General features: G+C 38.4%; 1 protein-coding gene across 1 annotated transcript; it reads left to right on the forward strand.

Moving 5' to 3' along the window:
* The first annotated feature begins 17,484 nt into the window (after positions 1 to 17,484).
* On the forward strand, positions 17,485 to 18,042 carry LOC149198917 (uncharacterized). The gene has a single exon (XM_089400409.1). The coding sequence runs from the start codon at positions 17,485 to 17,487 to the stop codon at positions 18,040 to 18,042; it is 558 nt and encodes a 185-aa protein (XP_089256535.1).
* Positions 18,043 to 19,717: the final 1,675 nt, after the last annotated feature.

Raw genomic sequence — 19,717 nt, forward strand, 5'->3', positions numbered from 1 at the left:
GTTGGAAATACTGAGAGGGGGGGTGAATCAGTGTTTCTTTTATAATTGTTACTTTACCAGTTTTAGATCACTTATAAATAGAACACAAAATGAACAATACATAATAATAATTTTATTGATGAGAAATATCGAGGACTCCAATCCTCTTTTACAATAAATCAAATGCAATAATGTTTAGGGCTCCAACTCTAGATGAAGACACCAATCTCCAATCCACCATGCTCCAACCTGTACTTTTCCAAGCACCAACTTGGACTTAACGAGGCTCCAACCCTATCTTCAACAAGGCTCCAACCTTGTTTTTATGAGGCTCCATCCTCTAGGATTGAATTCCTTAAGATAAGTTCAATTGTTCTTTAAGGCTTCCTCAAAGCCTTCTACAACAAGCCCTAACAGTATCTTCAAGTTCGCCTTCAATTGTGCCCTCTCTTAGCTCATCAATGACAACATTATTAATCAATGAAGGAGTCTTCAAAGCTCTTCATGATACCCAAAACAAGTTCCTTCAATGACACTCCATGATGGCCTTCAATCATGCATCAAGGTCTCCAAGAATGCCTACAAGATCAACTTCTGCAAGAATATTCAAAAGGCCTTTAACAATGCTTGCCTCAAGATACTTTTCAAGGTAATATGGGCTTCTAGATGTCTCTTCAAGATATGCTCAAGAGTATCATCAAGAGAGATCCAAATCCACTTCAAGATGTATATCAAATTTTCGAGAAGTATGCTCCAAGATGTGTCTTTAATAGGATGATCCAGGGCACTTTCAAGGTCTTGATTCAATATGCTTCATAGACTGCTCTCAAATCTGCACAACAGGTTTTCTACACATCGCTCATATGATGCCTTCAATACTGTTGCTACAAGAAGTCTTAGACAAATGCTTCTAGACTGCTCACAAGATGTTTTTGATTTTCTCCAAAAAGGTTATTCAAATAGTTTTACAAGGATATCTTTGCAACCTGTTGAAGTATGTCTTAATTAAATCCAAGGTATGCTTCACTGTAAAATATTTCCTCCTACCAAGGTCCACAAGAAACACTTCACTATAAAACTAATTCCAAGGTCTGCAAGATAAATAATCTTAATATTGTCCTTCAACAAGATCTACAAAAAAAACTTCACTGTGAAATGATCTCAATACAGTCCCTAGTCTGCAAAAATGCTTTACTGATCCAATATTATGTCTTCAATAAGGGTTTGCAACAAAGTCTCACTACAAGTCCAAATTTGTTAAGTACTACTTCAGATTGTGAGTTCTTCCTTGTTGTAGGTCTGCAAAGTCACCACAAGTCTACAAAAAAGACTTAGGTCTGAATGGTCACATATATGGTTTTATCCTCCACATGTCTGTAAAAAAACTTCTCCACAGTCACAAAATGAACCACCTCAGACCACAAAAAATATGCCACCGCAGGGCTAAAAAAGGTGCCTCCTCAATTCGCAAAATTTGCTTGTTACAAATCTGAAGTGAACACTGAATATCACATATTTAAGGTGCATATCTCCATAATTATGATGCACCAGTTAGAGGTTTTAAGGTGTCTCTTATATTTTCGTAGGTGTTACAGATCTATAGTAGAGATAAATTCAAAAAACCAATCATAAAGTGTATTTAGATTTCGTCCTTTCTTAGCTCTTTTCTTTGCTTCTTCTTGTCTTCACCAAATGTTCTGAACTTTGACCGAATTGGTGAACTCAAATGAAGGATACGTTGGGGTATTTATAGTGATTTTACTTAAACATGAAGGGACATGTCCATTGGAGGGACACATCTATGACTTAGTGAGCCTACACAAGTCGGTTGGGCAGACTTTGCCATTTTTGACAGTCATAATTAAAAAATTAATATCTCTCAATTGGCAAAGAGTTAGAAGGCATATGAATACTTGTTGGAAAGGGCTTGACGTCCTCTATCAGTTTATGTAAAGACCTTTTCAAAATGATGTCTCTAAATTCCAAAAACATATTTTCTTTTGTGACAGTCCTTAGATTTATGACTTTAGATCTTCTTATGTTAGGATTAGGGCATTATTTTCAAGGCCTTTTAGGGCATCACATACAAAGGACTTCTTGAATGAGGCTAGGGAATCTTCACATTCCAACAACTAGGGTGTGTCATAAATGCACTTAGATCATTAAGGAATGCACTAGGGTTTTCATCTTCAACAATGCTCATATTCACATCAATGACAACTTTGACCAACAATCTATCCCTTTGTCATTGATGGCAATATTCTTGCCCTTTCAACATTTTCTCACCCTTTGATATCAATGGAAAATAGGGTGCTTTTGTTGACAATGTCTTCCCAGTAAGAACTCCCTCTATCATGCTTCTTCTTGTCATGTTGCTCCATTTTTGTTATTTTCATGCAAATCCCCCTATCATCATGCTTTCCTTAATGTGGCACAAGAGCAATGCCCATAGTCTACATCAATTAGATCCCCCACCCTGCAAAAACTCCTCTTGCTCTCCTTTTTTCTTGTGGAACCTAGGACAAGAAAGATTGTTTCCTTATGATCAAGTTAAAGTCATCTTCAACAATGGTCCATCGGATGTGTAGTGGGGACAAAACATCATGATCTTCAATGGACTTGGCCCCCCTAACAATATGCATGGTCTCCTTTTTGGAAGAATCTCATCATCAAAACTTGAAATATCATATCTGCCAAAGATGTACTTATCAAATCAACAACTTGAATTGATGTCTTGAATATTCAAGACACTTTCTGCTTCAATTTGCTTCCTTCTCCAAACTTGTGTAACTTTCTTTTCATGCTTGGTAGGCATGGTTTTAGCTTGTTTAGGAACCCAAGTCAAGTTAAAATCACAAGCAACACGTCCAATGTTATGACATTTGAAGAATTCCATCTTGTTCATCAATGAGGAAGCATGAATTCTTCTTGAAAAGTTTCTTCTAGGAGACTGATGAGGACCATTATATTTGTCCTTGTGGTATGCCCTACAATCCTTTTCCATATGCCCAAAATTTGTACAAGAATAGCAATAACCAAAAAATATACTTTAGTACCTGGAGGATGGAGCTTGCCTTGATGAACTTCTAAAGTCATTATGCCTTGAGATCCTTTGATGATATCCATTGCCTCTTGCATCCTTGATACCTTCTACAGACCTTCTAGGAGTAGGGTTTCTTCCAAGGTTATCTTGATTATTCTTCTTGCTTTCCCTGGAATTGGGGGCATCAACATTTCTTCCAAGGTTCTTCACATCCTTGTTGTTTGATGCATTAGGGTTTGCATCATTTTTGCTTGAGGGTTCTCCTGCATAACCAAGACCTGATTTATCAAAGGAGGATCTTTGATGACTTAGGATGTCATCTAGGGTTTGAGAGCTCTTTAGACTCTTGTTCAGATGATCAACTTCTTTCCTTAGGATATCAATTTCTTCTTTCATTTTCTTGCATTCTTCATCCTTCTTTGCTACATTGATCTCCATTTCTTCCTTCATGCTTATTGCTTCACATGTTTCGGCCTTGAGAGAGGTGATATCTGATTCTAATTTGAATATATTTTTATCTCTTTCTTCATGTTGGTATCCCATGGAATTTCTTTTCTTTTTTGCTTCACCTACTTGTCCTTCCAGGAGGGCCAAAACTTCCATTACCTTTTCAGCTCCTTGTGCTTGTTTCTTTACTTATTCCAACTGAGATTTAAGGGAGAAGACCTCTTCCTTGTATTGACCAATTTTTGCTTCAATTTTGTTCAAGTCCTCTTGTATCTTTGTTCAAATGGCTTGACAAAATATCTTCCCTTTTCTTTTCTTTATCCAATAGATTCGTCATGGATATGACTTCTTCATTATGCATTTTCTTGTTTTGATGAAATTCCTCCTTAAGCTTGGTGAGCTCCTTATCTCTTTCTTGTACTTGAAGCTTAAAGATATCAATTTCCTTCCTTTTCTTGTCAAGGCCATAGTTACCATCTTGTGCTTGCTTCTTGAGCTCCTCATTTTCCTTATTTCAAGTCGCTTATTTCTTCTAGGGCAGCTACAAGCTTTGTCTTAAGATCTATTTCAACTTCTACTTCAAAAATTTATTCATCATCATCTTCCTTTGTACAATTGGTCCCTTCATTTTTTCTTTCATTTGTCTTCTTTGGTTCATCTTGTTGGAAATACTGAGAGAATCAATAATTATTTTCAATTGTTATGTTTACTAATTAAGATTCTTCACAATTTTAATTAGAAAAATAAATAATAAGGATTTTATTATAAACAAGTGAGGACACCAATCCTCTTTTAAAAAATTTTGACTACAATGATGTTTGAGGGGACCAACCCTTCAATCCTCCAGGCTCCAACCTGTTGTCAAGCACCAACTTGGACTTTTGTGAGGCTCCAAACTCTAGGGCTCCAACCCTATCCTTCTCAAGGCTCCAACCCTGTTTTTAGAGGCTCCAACCTCTAGGGCACCAACCCTCCAATTGTTAACAAACAGAATATATGAATGACTTACTTTCAAAAACTTCGGAACTTCCTTCAATAGTCAGACTACCGCGGACTCCTAATTTGTTCACTGTCCAAGATTTTAATAGGAGTGTTCTTCACTATCCAAAGCTTCAAGTTCTTCACTGTTCAATCCTTCAAGTTCAGCATTATTCTAGGCTCCAGGTTCTTCACTGTTCAATCCTCCAAATTCATCATTGTTCAAGCCTTCAAAATTTTCACTGTTCAAGGCCACGATTTATTCACTATTCAAGAGTGTGCAGAGGTTTCAAGTTTGACGTGTCACACATAAGTTTGTTACAAGTTTGAGCTATAGTTGGTCCAAACCTCCTGTTGACCACTACGTTTCAACTACCCATAGAAGTACACCCCCTTTTTCGCAAAAGGGATAACGCTTGATCGACGTGTCCGTGCCATTTGACTGTCATCATCAGCCTGATCATGTTATTTTGTAAACCCAGTCTGCATGTATAAATTGTAAATAATCTTAGCAGATCTGAGTCATGTATGTAAATTGCCTAGGAAAACCTAATTTTCTAGTGATAGTCTACGTTCCGAAAGGTTTTTTGTCTCACCGATCCATGATCAGCAGAGTTTTCCTTCAGCCTAACCCCAAAGCCGGAATGGATTTTGTCATTAGAATCTTAGGGAATCCTAGTGTGCTAGGTCGAGTCTATGTAAAAGTAATTTGGAGATAATTCTAACTATTTGGTTAGGTTATTACAAATTGCTTGATCTGATAGATTATATTTGTGTCGCAAGACCGGGTGGTTTATGAGGGTCTATGTCAAATGGGTTTTCCCCCTAGAGATGTAAAATTGTAAAAGTCATGATGTAAAGTGTCTTGAGGGTTAGAAAATGTTTTATCCCCTCATGAGTCCTAGGTCCTAAGTGTTTTTTCCCAAAGGCTAAGTTCGAGGGTCCAATAAAAATAATAAAAGATATAAATAATAAAAAATTAAAAAATAACTAAAAAATTAAAAAATAAAATAAAATGAAATTTAAAATAAATAAATAAATAAAATAATAATAATTCAAAGTTTTGAGAGAATAAATGCAAGATTTTAATTTTTTAATATATTAAAATGCATTTAAAATTTCGACGGATGAGATTAAAAGGGATTTTGATCCTCATCGACGGTCGAGATCATTTTGACATGGATCACTCGAACTAGCCGTTGGGAAATTTTCCTTTAAATAGGGTGTCAGGGGTCATTTGAGATTATTCGATCTGAAAGTCATGTGCTAAAGAAAGCTCTCTTGTAGTCATTTTTTGTGCAATAAAGAAAGACTTTGGGGTTGAAATCTTGTTGTTGTTACTCTTCTGGAATTGTTGTAAGATGTTTTATTTTTCTGCATAAATTTATTTTCAGCCATTGATGATAGCTTGATGAAGAGTGATTTTAAAAACAGGTATCTTGTTTAGTCGCTAGGGTTTGAATGGTAGTTAAATTTCTGGATATGATGGTAGGTATCTCCATTACATTTGGATTTTAGTATCGTTTTCTCCTTCTTCGTTAATGGTTGATTTAAGCTATGCAGGAAATAACTTTCTTTTAAGATTACCGGGCATTTAGGGAAGTTCTCGGCTGAACCAGCCAACTCCCGGATTGCATTTTCTGAAGAGCCCAGCCAGTTTTGATCCTGGGCTTATCATTTGAAATTTTTTTGTGAATCCACGAAGGGTTTTCTGAAGCACCTCACATTAAGTTTAAAATTTTGAAAATATTTCTATGGCATAATGATAAATCTGGCTATTTAGAGCCTTTAAACTGTGAATATTGTAATTATTTAGCTGGTTTTAGGGTTTTTAGTTTTAATCCTTGCACATTTTACTTCTGGGTGTTCGGTTTTTGCAGATTGCAGGTCGGAAGAAAACATTTTGTCCGAAGCCAAATCTAGGCCCTGGAGGGTAAGATCTGGCCTTAGGATTAGTTCTGGCAGGAATATTTACTTTAGATCTGTAAATTGTTCTTGTGGGCTTTTCATCATGCAGATCTTAAGCAAGAAAGTTTAATTTTTTTACAATTTCTGAGGAAATTCAAGGGTTTTCTTCTGCTGCATGGAGGGTTTCTTTTTCGCAGAAGGATTTCGAAATTTGTTTCAGGTGTGCACTGTTCAAACCTCCAGATCTACATCCTTCAAGTTGCAGCACTACACACCGAAAACCTTCCATCCTCATCGATGCCTGCCCATGTATCATTGCCACACCTCTACACACAGTCTTCAGCCCAGATCCACGTTGCATCACATCACCCTCTCCACACTGCCAATCCCTTCCATACATACCTGCGTCCTTCCTGCGCTGCAATCCATTTTCCTCAGTGGCTGTCGTGAGTCCCTTGAACTCGATCCTACCATTTCTGCTGCTACTACCCACAACATCCTCTCGCTAGAGCTCCACCTATGTATTTCACCATGCCCTCCTATCTATCTGCCTATCGAGCTGCCTTCTCCTCACTCATTTCTCACACGCCGTCTACTTAGCATCTATCCCTGTTTGCAATCACACCTCTCCAGCTCCACGTCCATAGTTCATCGATCCACCTCGTGTTCCCTTCCTGCTATCCACGTAGCATGCCCTCATCCCTGCCGCCACAGCTCTTCCGCGTCTCTGTCGGTGTTCAATCAAAACTCCCCTTCGCTGCCATACTCCTCAGCAGCTCCGTCTTTCCTTCACGCGTGTCCATTTTCCTCAAACCTGCAAACGAAAAGCACATCTTTTTTTTTTATTTGACGCTTTGTTGTATATTATGTGTGCATGAGTAATGGTTATCGAACCCCAGTTTTTTTTTACTTTCTTTTTATGTGTGTATGAGGTTAGTATAGGTTTGGCACAGGTATTTTTATATTGGTATGTTGTTTTAGTTTTAGGCTAGGTTAAAATTTTTATTTTGATTTAGATTTGAGTTTTGTTTTATTTAGTTTTTATAAATTTTCCCATATATATATATATATATATATATATATATATATATATATATATATATATATATATATATATAGTATTAGTTTTTAGAATTAGATTTTTAAATTTTAGATTTCATCTTATTTGTATATATTTATTGTTTATTTTAAGTTTCACTTAGTTTAGAATTAGACTTCTTTTTTTTGGTTCAGTTTTGTTTCATTTAAAAATATAAAAAAGGCATAAAAAAGTTTCTTTTAGATTTTAAATTAGACTTTAGTTTAGATTAGATTTTAATTCTATTTAGGATTTTAGTCTTGTTTTATTTTGATTTTAAACTTAAAATTTTATAAAAAAATATCAAAAGGGTCCCTTTTAGTTTCTTTTGATTGGGCTTTAGTTTAGTTTTAATAATTTTAAGTTTTATTTACTTTAGTTTTTGCTTAGTTTAGTTTTTTTTTATGTAAAAATATAAAAATATATAAAAATTAAAAATTTTGAAAAGCTTAACTAAAAATTGAAAATTCATCATTTTGGTGTCTTTTGTGGTATCTGTGTTTGACTTCTCTATAGTGAAATGCGCTTAAATGATTATTTAAAGATTAGCTATTGAAAAGTGGCGAATCATTTTGTGAGTTGTTTAGCATTTAAATTATATGGTTGTTTAAAGTATTTAATCTTTAAAAATTTAATTTTTGGATCATTATTAAAGCATTGTGAGTTTATTGAATAGATTGTATTGCTTGAGATATTTGATGATAAATGGTTGTTTTACAAGGTTCATATTTCTGCAATATTTAATAAATAATCATTTAATCATTAACTCCATAAGGCACTGGTACATTAATTTCTAAAATCATTCAGGTGCTAAATTGTCTTGTTGTGTCTCCCAACCCAACTGGTCCACAGTTGGTCTTCCTTTATCCCATAGGGTCTACCCCCTTAGCCTCAGGAGACGGCTTAAACGGAGAGATCGGGGATCAAGGTGACAGCCCCCGGTCTGAGCGTTGTTGCGCTGCCCAGACAATCTATGTGACAAAATTTTTTGGCGCCGTTTCCAGGGACCTATTTATTGGACCTGGGCTTTACAACATTCATCATTCAGCTTTCATCTTTCTATCTTCATTTGAGCCGGCAACAACAACATTTTTTGGCGCCCTTACCGGGGACCGATTTATTGGGCCTAGGCTTTATGACATTCATCATTCAGCTTTCATCTTTCTATCATTCATTTGAGCCGGCAATGACAACATTTTTTGGCGTCGTTGTCGAGGACATTTTATTCTTGGCATTTCAACGACATTCATCTTCTCATTTCTCATCATTTTCATGTGTTCATTTCAGCCGGCAACGACAACATTTTTTGGCATCATTTTCGGGGATAGAGTTTTTTCTGTCCTTGGTTTATTTGACTTTCATCATTCTTTCATCTTTCTCATCTCTCATTTGAGCTAGCAGATTCAACATTTTTTGGCATCATTTGGATCTTTTCATCACCTTATCTTTCGTCATATCAGCAACTACTCTTCAGTTCGTTTCTTCTCTGGGTGGCGACTCCATTTCTTTTCATTTATTTTTTCCTAGACAAGAAGCCTCCCTCATATCTGCTTGTTGGTTGCTTTTTGGATCCTAGAATTAGATTCATTTTTCAAGTGGCGACTCCACTTCTTTCATCTCTTGATTTTCTTGAGCAGAGATCTCTTTCTATCATCCATTTGGTCCCTCATTATTCATCATGGATTATACGTTTACCCCATGTCATTTTACCGATGTTCTCCATGATATTCCAGAAGTGGCCATTTCTAAATTACCTTTGTTCTCAAGTGGTGATTCAATCACTGTTAGAAAGCATCTAGGCAAGTTTACTCGTATAATGATCATATATTGTAGACCTCCTCAATGTGATCATGAAGATGTCAAAATACGTCTATTTGTCCTTTCTTTAGAGGGTGATGCTTTGAATTGGTTTAATAATTGTCCTGAAGATTCTTTCACTTCTTTACAAGACATTGTCAATGCTTTTAAAGATATATATGGTTATCAAGATAACTCGCCTTGTGCCCCTAAAATTGTGCAACAGAATGAAAGTAATCTTATGAAAGGTCCAGCTATCGATGAAAAGATTTCAATACAATTCTTCATATCAGAATGTGCCATCCACCTGTACCATTGTAGATCAAATCCATGATAGTGGAAAATCAGGGACAAATTATAAAATCAGTGTTGACAATGAAAGGGAAAATCAGCAGCAAGTTATAAAAGAACTAATGCGGTTGGTAAAAAATATGGGGATCAATCAAGAAAAGTTTGTAACTAATTACACCAATGATATGAGAACTTTATGCACCCACCTGGAAAAACGTGATAAGGAGATGGAAATCATGAAAATTAAACACTCTGATCACGTAACCGACATGCAAAGTCAGCATGCTAAGGAAATTGAGACCATGAAAACTAATCATGACAGGGAAATTAGTTTTATGCAAAGCAAGTTATCAGGCTTAGAGGAAAATATGACGACCATGGAAGCTAATCAGATATGTCTTCAGAATAAGTTATTGACCATGGAAGAAGACCATGCCAGGGAAATCAGTACTATGAAAGTTGAACACTCTAGCCAGATAGATGCCATTACAATACAGGTACATAAATTTCAACAGCGGTCAGAGGATGAAAGAAACCAGGAAACATCGACAGATCAAAAGCCTCCTTATTTGCTGCAACAAGCTCCATCTTATTATGAGGAGGTCATTGGTTCGATTGAAAAGTGGTTAATTGAAGGTGATCCAGATAAAATTAAAAACGATAAAGATCAGATGCAAAATGAAGAAAGACATGTCACACATATCTTACATACTTCATCTAAGGGTTTTGAAGCAGAATGTTCCACATCATCAGTGATACAACCTGCCACGAAGAAGAAACGCAAAAGAAAGAGAACGAGAAGAAGATTTGATGCATCAGATGGTCGCAAGCAACTTGATTTTCGGATAGGAGAAAGTCCTACCGTATGCAGAATTGGACATGGCACATCCGACAAGCAGCCGACAAATTTGCCTGAAAGCAGGCAAATGCTCAGTATACACTATATTGAACACATCTGATGCCATGGGGCATCCCTTGTATTTCTAACCCTACTCCTTGTTTTTTTTTCAGCATTTTAATTTATGTTTTAAGATTAGATTTGCTTTTCATGTTACTAGATAGTTAATAAATGAAGAGCTTATATCTTTCATGTGCTTAATGTTATATGATGATTTTTTGGATGGACGCTACTTATATTTTGTTGTGTGTTGCATGGATGCAGATTCTGGATTCTCACATTCCTACAATGCAGCAACATGTCCCCAAGTAGAGCCAAATGTTGACCACTATGTGTCAACTACCCATAGCAGTACACCCCCTTTTTCGCAAAAGGGATAGTGCTTGATCGACGTGTCCATGCCATTCGACTGTCATCATCAGCCCGATCGTGTTATTTTGTAAACCCAGTCTGCATGTGTAAATTATAAATAATCTTAGCAGATCTGCGGCATGTATGTAAATTGCCTAGGCAAACCTAATTTTCTAGTGATAATCTACATTCCGAAAGGTTTTTTGTCTCACCGATCCATGATCGGCAAAGTTTTCCTTCAGCCTAACCCTAAAGCCGGAATGGATTTTATCATTAAAATATTAGGGAATCCTAGTGTTCTAGGTCGAGTCTATGTAAAAGTAATTTGGAGATAATTTTAACTATTTGGTTAGGTTATTACAAATTGCTTCATCTGCTAGATTATATTTGTGTCGCAAGACTGGGTGGTCTATGAGGGTTTATGTCAAATGGGTTTTCCCCCTTGAGATGTAAAATTGTAAAAGTCATGAAATAAAGTGTCTTGAGGGTTAGAAAATGTTTTATCCCCTCATGAGTCCTAGGTCCTAGGTGTTTTTTTCCAAAGGGTAAGTTCGAGGGTCCAATAAAAATGATAAAAGATATAAATAATAAAAAATTAAGAAATAAAATAAATAAATAAAAAATTTTAAAAATAAAATAAAATAATAATATGTCAAAGTTTTGAGCGAATAAATGCAAGATTTTATTGTTTTAATACATTAAGATGCATTTAAAATTTCGATGGATGAGATTAAAAGGGATTTTGATCCTCATCGACGGTCGAGATCATTTTGACATGGATCACTCTAAATAGCCATTGGGAAATTTTCCTTTAAATAGGGTGTCAGGGGTCATTTGAGATCATTTAATCTAAGAGTCGTGTGCTAAAGAAATCTCTCTTGTAGTCATTTTTTGTGCAATAAAAAAAGACTTTGGGGTTGAAATCTTATTGTTGTTACTCTTCTGGAATTGATGTAAGATGTTTTATTTTTTTGCATAAATTTATTTTCAGCCATTGATGATAGCTTGATGAAGAGTGATTTTAAACACAGGTATCTTGTTTAGTCGCTAGGGTTTGAATGGTAGTTAAATTTCTGGATATGATGGCAGGTATCTCCATTACATTTGGATTTTAATATCGTTTTCTCCTTCTTCGTTAATGGTTGATTTAAGCTGTGCAGGAAATCTTTTTTTTTTAAGATTATCGAGCGTTCGGGGAAGTTCTCGGCTGAACCAGCCAACTCCCGGATTGCATTTTCTGAAGAGCCCAGCCAGTTTTGATCCCGGGCTTATCATTTGAAAGTTTTTTGTAAATGCACGAAGGGTTTTTAGAAGCACCTCACATTAAGTTTAAAATTCTGAAATTATTTTTGTGACATAACGATAAATTGGCTATTTAGAGCCTTTATACTGTGAATATTGTAATTATTTAGCTGGTTTTTAGTTTTGATCCTTGCACATTTTACTTCTGGGTGTTCGTTTTTTGCAGGTTGCAAGTCGGAAGAAAACATTTTGTCTTAAGCCAGATATAGGCCCTGGAGGGTAAGATCTGGCCTCAGGATCAATTCTGGCAAGAATATTTACTTTAGATCTGTAAATCGTTCTTGTGGGGTTTTCATCATGTAGATCTTAAGTAGGAAAGTTTAATTTTTTTACAATTTCTGAGGAAATTCAAGGGTTTTCTGCTGCTGCATGGAGGGTTTCTTTTTCGCAGAAGGATTTCAAAATTTGTTTCAGGTGTGCACTGTTCAAACCTCTAGATCTGCATCCTTCAAGCTGCAGCACTGCACACCGAAAACCTTCCATCCTCATCGCTACCTGCCCATGTATCATTGCCACACCTCTACACATAGTCTTCAGCCCAGATCCACGTTGCATCACATCACCCTCTCCACACTGCAATCCCTTCCATACATACATGCGTCCTTCTCGCGCTGCAATCCATTTTCCTCAGCGGCTATCGTGAGTCCCTTGAGCTCGATCCTGCCATTTCTGCTGCTACTACCCACGTCGTCCCCTCGCTGGAGCTCCACCTGCGTATTTCGCCACGCCCTCCTATCTATCTGCCTATCGAGCTGCCTTCTCTTCATTCATTTCTCACACGTCGTCTGCTTAGCATCTATCCCTGTTCGCAGTCGCACCTCTCCAGCTCCACATCCATAGTTCATCGATCCACCTTGTGTTCCCTTCCTGCTATCCACGCAGCATGCCCTCATCCTCGCCACCACAGCTCTTCTGCGTCTCTGCCGGCATTCAATCGAAACTCCCCTTCACTGCCATACTCAGTAGCTCCGTCTTTATATTATGTGTGCGTGAGTAATGGTTATCGAACCCCAGTTTTTTTTTTATTTTCTTTTTATGTGTGTATGAGGTTAGTACAGGTTTGGCACAGGTATTTTTATATTGGTATGTCGTTTTAGCTTAGGCTAGGTTAAAATTTTTGTTTTGATTTAGATTTGAGTTTTGTTTTATTTAGTTTTTATAAATTTTCCCTTTTATATATATATATATATATATATATATATATATATATATATATATATATATATATATATCATAAGGTATTAGTTTTTAGAATTATATTTTTTAATTTTAGATTTCATTTCATTTGTATATATTTATTGTTTATTTTAAGTTTCATTTAGTTTAGAATTAGACTTCTTTTTTTTTTTTTGTTTTTTTTGTTTCCTTTAAAAATATGAAAAAGCATAAAAAAGTTTCTTTTAGATTTTAGATTAGACTTTAGTTTAGATTAGATTTTAATTCTATTTAGGAATTTAGTCTTGTTTTATTTTGATTTTAAACTTAAAATTTTATAAAAAATATAAAAAGGGTCCCTTTTAATTTCTTTTGATTGGGCTTTAGTTTATTTTTAATAATTTTAAGTTTTATTTACTTTAGTTTTTGCTTAGTTTTGTTTTGTTTTATGTAAATACATAAAAATTAAAAATTTTGAAAAGCTTAACTAAAAATTGAAAATTCATCATTTTGGTGTCTTTTGTGGTATCTATGTTCCACTTCTCCATAGTGAAATGCGCTTAAATGTTTATTTAAGATTAGCTATTGAAAAGTGGTGAATCATTTTGTGAGTTGGTTAGCATTATATGGTTGTTTAAAGCATTCAATCTTTAGAAATTTAATTGTTGGATCATTATTAAAGCATTGTGAGTTTATTGAATAGCTTGTATTGCTTGAGATATTTGATGATAAATGATTGTTTTACAAGATTCATATTTCTGCAACATTTAATAAATAATCATTTAATCATTAACTCAATAAGGCATTGGTACATTAATTTCTACAATCATTCAGGTGCTAAATTGCCTTGCTGTGTCTCCCAACCCAACTGGTCCACAGTTGGTCTTCCTTTATCCCATAGGGTCTACCCCCCTTAGCCTCTGGAGACGGCTTAAACGGAGAGATCAAGTATCAGGGTGACAGCCCCCGGTCTGAGCGTTGTCGCACTGCCCAAAAATTTGTGCGACAACACCTCCATCGATCGAGTCACCACAGTTTCGAGTTTATGTGTGATGTAGTTCCACAAGTCTAAACTGTGTAAGCCACTAATCTGAACAATATGCAAGTTGCAAATCCGAACTGTAATCCACAGGTGATTGTCCTTAAAGTAATCATGGATCCGATGTGTAGTCTGAGCTCCACAGGTGACTGTAACTCCGAGCCTTTAAGCTATAGGCCTGAGCCTTTCAAAGTCCGAGCTTCCACAAAGAACTATCCACACACTTGTTCGCAAGTCTAATCCCTCCACATGAGATTGTCCACAGGGCCAAGATATAGTTTCATCAATTTTTAACCCAATCCCTCTTCTCAACCTTTAGCTTGTTTTCCTCGGTGTTGTAAAGTTCACGAGTTATGAACTGTGTCTTACTCTATACAATAGATCACTAAATTAGACGATTTTGAAATGAAGATCCGAGTATATATATATATGGATTTCACCTTGAAGTGAAGTGACATGACCTATGGAGGACATTGACTTGAGAGACAGAATATAGGTCGGCTAGATGTCAAAAAATAAAATTCTTTGTATGTGTATCAGAGGTTTGTATCGAAAGCTTTAACATGCATGACATGCAAAACTTGCGATATAGGAAAGTTCCGACGAGGCGAACACGATATTATATTAAAATCGTTATGATAAAACCAATCAAGTCTGCAACCATATTGGCAATCAGCTATCGGAGGGTCTTATCGGAGGTGTCATTCAAAAGTTTCAATAAAGTGACGGATGTGATGTAATAATTAAATCGTTAACTTAAATCAAGTCGGGTCCACATATCGGAATTCGGAGATCGAAGGTCCATATCGCATATCAGAGATCGGAGGTCCATATCGCATATCGAAGATCGGAGGTCCATATCGTATATTGAAGATCGAAGTCGGAGTGGTGACACACAATAAAAAACGTCAATATGATATTTCTCGAATATCGATGTTCTTTACTTTTGGCTCCTTCTTTTGGGCATATGCAGTCTTCTCTTGGATCTGCTCCTCCTTGGCTTGTCTTGGCTCCTGCTTTTGGCTTCTGATGGCTTTCCCTTTGAACTGCTTCTCTCTCTTCTCTTTGGTACTACTCCTCTTTCTCCTTGGGACTGCTCCTTGGGTCCAATGCTTCTTGGGATATATATATATATATATATATATATATATATATATATATATATATTCAATTCATATGGCCATCAATGTCAACACTGACATAGAGGGGATCAAGAGGACTTGGCTGGGGCTTCTGAGAAGAGGCGATTAGGGCCAAATCTCTGCAGCTCCTGATCACGGCTCTGCAAGCCTGCCAACCATTCAGGAACGCGACAGATAGATCCCTCAGGGCCATTCTGAACTGATTCGACACATGCATAACACAGGGGGGGGTTCGACCCCCCCAAACTCCACGCCCTTCATATTCGGCAGCATACCCTCGGACGCCTTCAATACTCCATCCAGCTCCAGATCAGCGGAACAAAGCAACGATTCAGCGCCCAAAGGATCTGCGTCCAAAGGGCAAACTCCAGGACAACGCTGCGAGCAAACTCAGTCCACATGCAAGCCCATATCAAAAAAAATACCCAAACTAATCATTGATGACCCTTGGATCGAGGAGTACAGGGACCATATGAGCAAGCAGGCCCTGATCTGTAGATTCATGGGGGTTAGACTTCACGAAAAGGCCCTATGCTGGTGGATCAACCAAAAATGGAAACCTAAAGGGGACTACAATCTTCAGTTGGGATCGAGAGGCTTTTTCACAGTAATTTTCGCTCACAAGGATGACAGAGACCACATATTCGAAGGCGGCCCGTTTTTCTACAACTCTGCAGGATTATACATAACTTACTGGAGGCCAAACTTTGCACCAGAGCAGGAGGATTTCAAGAAAGTTCCAGTATGGATCCGCCTGCACTCTCTACCTGTGGATTACTGGAACAAACGCATCTTGGAGGCCATCGGAAACCAGTTGGGAGTCTTCATCAAAGCCTCAGATCTCACTATACAAGGTAAGTACACAGCCTATGCTAGACTCTGTGTTTACATGGACATCTCAGGGCCCCTCCCAGATCATATGGAACTGATCCATAAAGAAGTGCAATGGAAGCAAACCATAGACTACGAAAATATCCCTTTCAGATGCCGCACATGCAGACAGCATGGCCATCTAAGTCACAGTTGCACTGCAAATAAACCACAACCTCAGGCCCAACAGGAACAAGAGGCTACTCCAACGCCTGGCTTCACCACAGTCGCAAGAAAGAGCAGAGGCAAGAAAGGAAAAAAGCCTACAAAACCCCCCACCAATACCAACCCTACCAATAAAGCCTCCACACAGCAAAACAGCTTTGAAGTTCTGAGCAACCTTGATTCACCGGAGCACCCCAAAGTCTCACAGGCCCCCACTGCTCAGGATCCACCGTTATCCAATCAACCCATGACGACGATCAATGCTCCAAGCACAACCTCTGTCTCTTCTCAAGCCCAGGCACTGCAACAAAACCCAAATCTCGCTTCCAACCAGACTACTACCGGCCACACCTCAATGCAAACCCCGCAATGCACTGAACCGCAACCAGATCAACCCTCCACTACAACCTCAAGCAATCCTCTGGAGGAGATTTTGGGAGATCTTGATCTCCAAAAGGTCAATGAGCAATGGTCCAAACTAGGCGTGGATGCCATTCCCCAGGAACACTTGGAGAAGATAGAAATGGCATACCTACAGCTGGAATACATCAACCAAAATACAGCCAAAAGGCAATGGGGAAATAGCAACCAAACAGGTATTCAAGCCAACCTGGATCTGGATCAATACAAACCACAAGGACCAGGCAGAAAACGGGGACGCAAATCCACCAGACAGCAAATACAAGAGCTAGGCAGACGTCTCATCAATGAAGGAAAAATCAGGGCCTTGGTCCTATCTGCTCCAAAGAAAGCTCAATGAAAATCACAACCTGGAACATCAGGGGGCTTAACGGCACCAGCAAAAGAAGAATCCTGAAAAATCGCATATTCTCGCAGCACCCAGACATTGTCCTTCTGCAAGAAACCAAATGCTCTCCCAAGGGCACAGAAACGCTCAAAAAACTCGTTTCCAACAGTCATCAATGTATAAGCATAGATGCCCTTGGGCAATCAGGAGGGTTATTAACATTCTGGAACAAAAACAAATTCTTCTTGCAGAATGCTCTCTCCACCAAGAATTCATTATCGGTCATCCTCAACATGCCTGATTCAAGCCAATCGATATGTATCACCAATGTGTATGGGCCTCAAAGAATACAGGAAAAGCTGAAGATGCTGAAGGACCTAGACGAAGTCAGACAACACCATGGGGCAACTCACTGGATTGCAGGCGGAGACTACAATATGATCACCACTCTAGCGGAGAAAAAGGGAGGCTTACGAAAATTGGATAAGGACTCGGAGGCATTTAACACCTTTATTGTTGAATCCAGACTTACTGACATCCCTACAGTCAATGGTTTGCATACCTGGAATAATAAGCAAGGAGGAAACAGGCAGATAGCATCAAGGCTCGATCGGTTCCTCTTATCGGAATCCATTCTGCTGCAAAACATCGACATGGAGGCCAACCTTCTGCCTATAGGAGGCTCGGATCACTGGCCTGTGCAGATCCACTTCACCAATCTAGAAAAGCCCCACAACAGACCTTTCAGATTCGAGGCCTTTTGGACAGAACACCCTACTTTCATGGAAAACATAAAAAGCTGGTGGACTCAAACCACCATAAGAAGCGACAACATCATGTATATCTTCTAGCAAAAGCTCAAAACCATCAAATCCAACCTCAAACGATGGAACAAAGACACCTTTGGAGACATCTTTCAATCCAAAAAAGAACTTGAGGAAAAAATGGTGCGACTACAACAAACAATGATCACAGAAGGGCATGATGAGGAAAGGAAAGCTCAAGAAACAAATCTACAAAGACAATGGGAAGAACGACTTAAGCAAGAAGAGATGCTATGGAGACAGAAATCGAGGGTGCAATGGCTAAAGCAAGGAGAACGCAACACCAATTTCTTCCATAAGTCCACTTTCCAGCACAGAGCCTGCAATCGAATACTCTCTCTCAAAAAAGCTGATGACGATAAGGTGTTCCCCAAGGAGCACATTGGGGATGAACTCAATTCTTATTTCACCTCTCTTCTCAATGAACCAAGCCTAAACAGAACCCAAGCCATCAATGCAATCACTGATGCCATTCCCAGCCTTGTTACTCAGGAGCAAAACTCCCTCCTTCTAAAGGATTTTACCGAGCAGGAGATTGAAGAGACCATCTTCACCATGGCCACAAACAAGGCTCCCGGACCGGACGGATTTACAATTGAATTTTTTAAAGCCTGCTGGTCCATCATTAAAGAAGACCTCCTCATCCTGGTAAGGAACTTTCACAGAACCAAAAAAGTGCTACCAGCCATCAATGCCACTTTCCTCACCTTAATTCCCAAATCTGGCCAGGCTGACTCCCCGGACAAGTTTCGCCCCATCGCCCTTTGCAATGTCCTCTATAAAATCCTTTCCAAATTGATGGCTAACAGACTCAAACCCGTCCTCCCTTCAATTATTTCTCAGGAGCAAACCGGCTACGTCGAAGGCAGGCAGATCACGGACAGCATTATCCTCACCCAGGAAGTGTTGCACTCTCTCAAAACGAACAAGACTCCAGGCATGCTTATCCAGCTTGACCTGTCAAAGGCCTTTGACAGAATCAGCTGGCAATACATGAGAGCAATCCTCCAGGCTTTCGGATTCAGTCAGCAATGGATAAATTGGACAATGGAACTGGTCTCAGGCGCTTTCTTCTCCATCCTGCTAAACGGAGGACCCCTTCAACCCTTCACACCATCCAGAGGTATACGGCAAGGAGATCCCTTGTCTCCTTTTCTCTTCATCATAATGGCAGAAGGGCTGGGCAGATCTTTAACCAAGGCAAGAAGGCAGAATCAACTCAAAGGCATCAAACCGGCACACCAAGGACCCACAGTAACGCATCAGCAATTTGTAGACGATACAATGCTCATGGGCGCCCCCACAGTGCAGGAAGCTCGAACCATCAGCCAAGTGTTAAAGACTTTCTCGGAGGCCTCAGGTATGGAAATTAATCTTACCAAATCAAAAAAAAAATTCTTCAACACATCCATTCCCATGCAAATAAATCTCAGCAGAATTCTGCAGATCCAAAAGACCTCCCTTCCAACTAAATATCTGGGCATACCACTTTCGGAATATGCCTACAAATCTGCCAACTGGGAAGCCCTCCTCAACAAAATGAAAGCTCGGCTAAGCAACTGGACATACCGAGCCTTAAACATGGCCAGCAGACTGATCTTAGTCAAATCAGTCCTGCAAACCATGCCAGCATATATGTTCTCAGCACTAGCAGCACCTAAGGCGGTGTACAAATCCATCCGAAGCATTCAGCGATCCTTCC

The sequence above is a fragment of the Pinus tabuliformis genome, chromosome 2_1 (genome assembly GCF_031772625.1).
Source record: "Pinus tabuliformis cultivar Carrire ecotype Pingquan chromosome 2_1, CPIR1, whole genome shotgun sequence".
Taxonomy (NCBI): Eukaryota; Viridiplantae; Streptophyta; class Pinopsida; order Pinales; family Pinaceae; genus Pinus; species Pinus tabuliformis.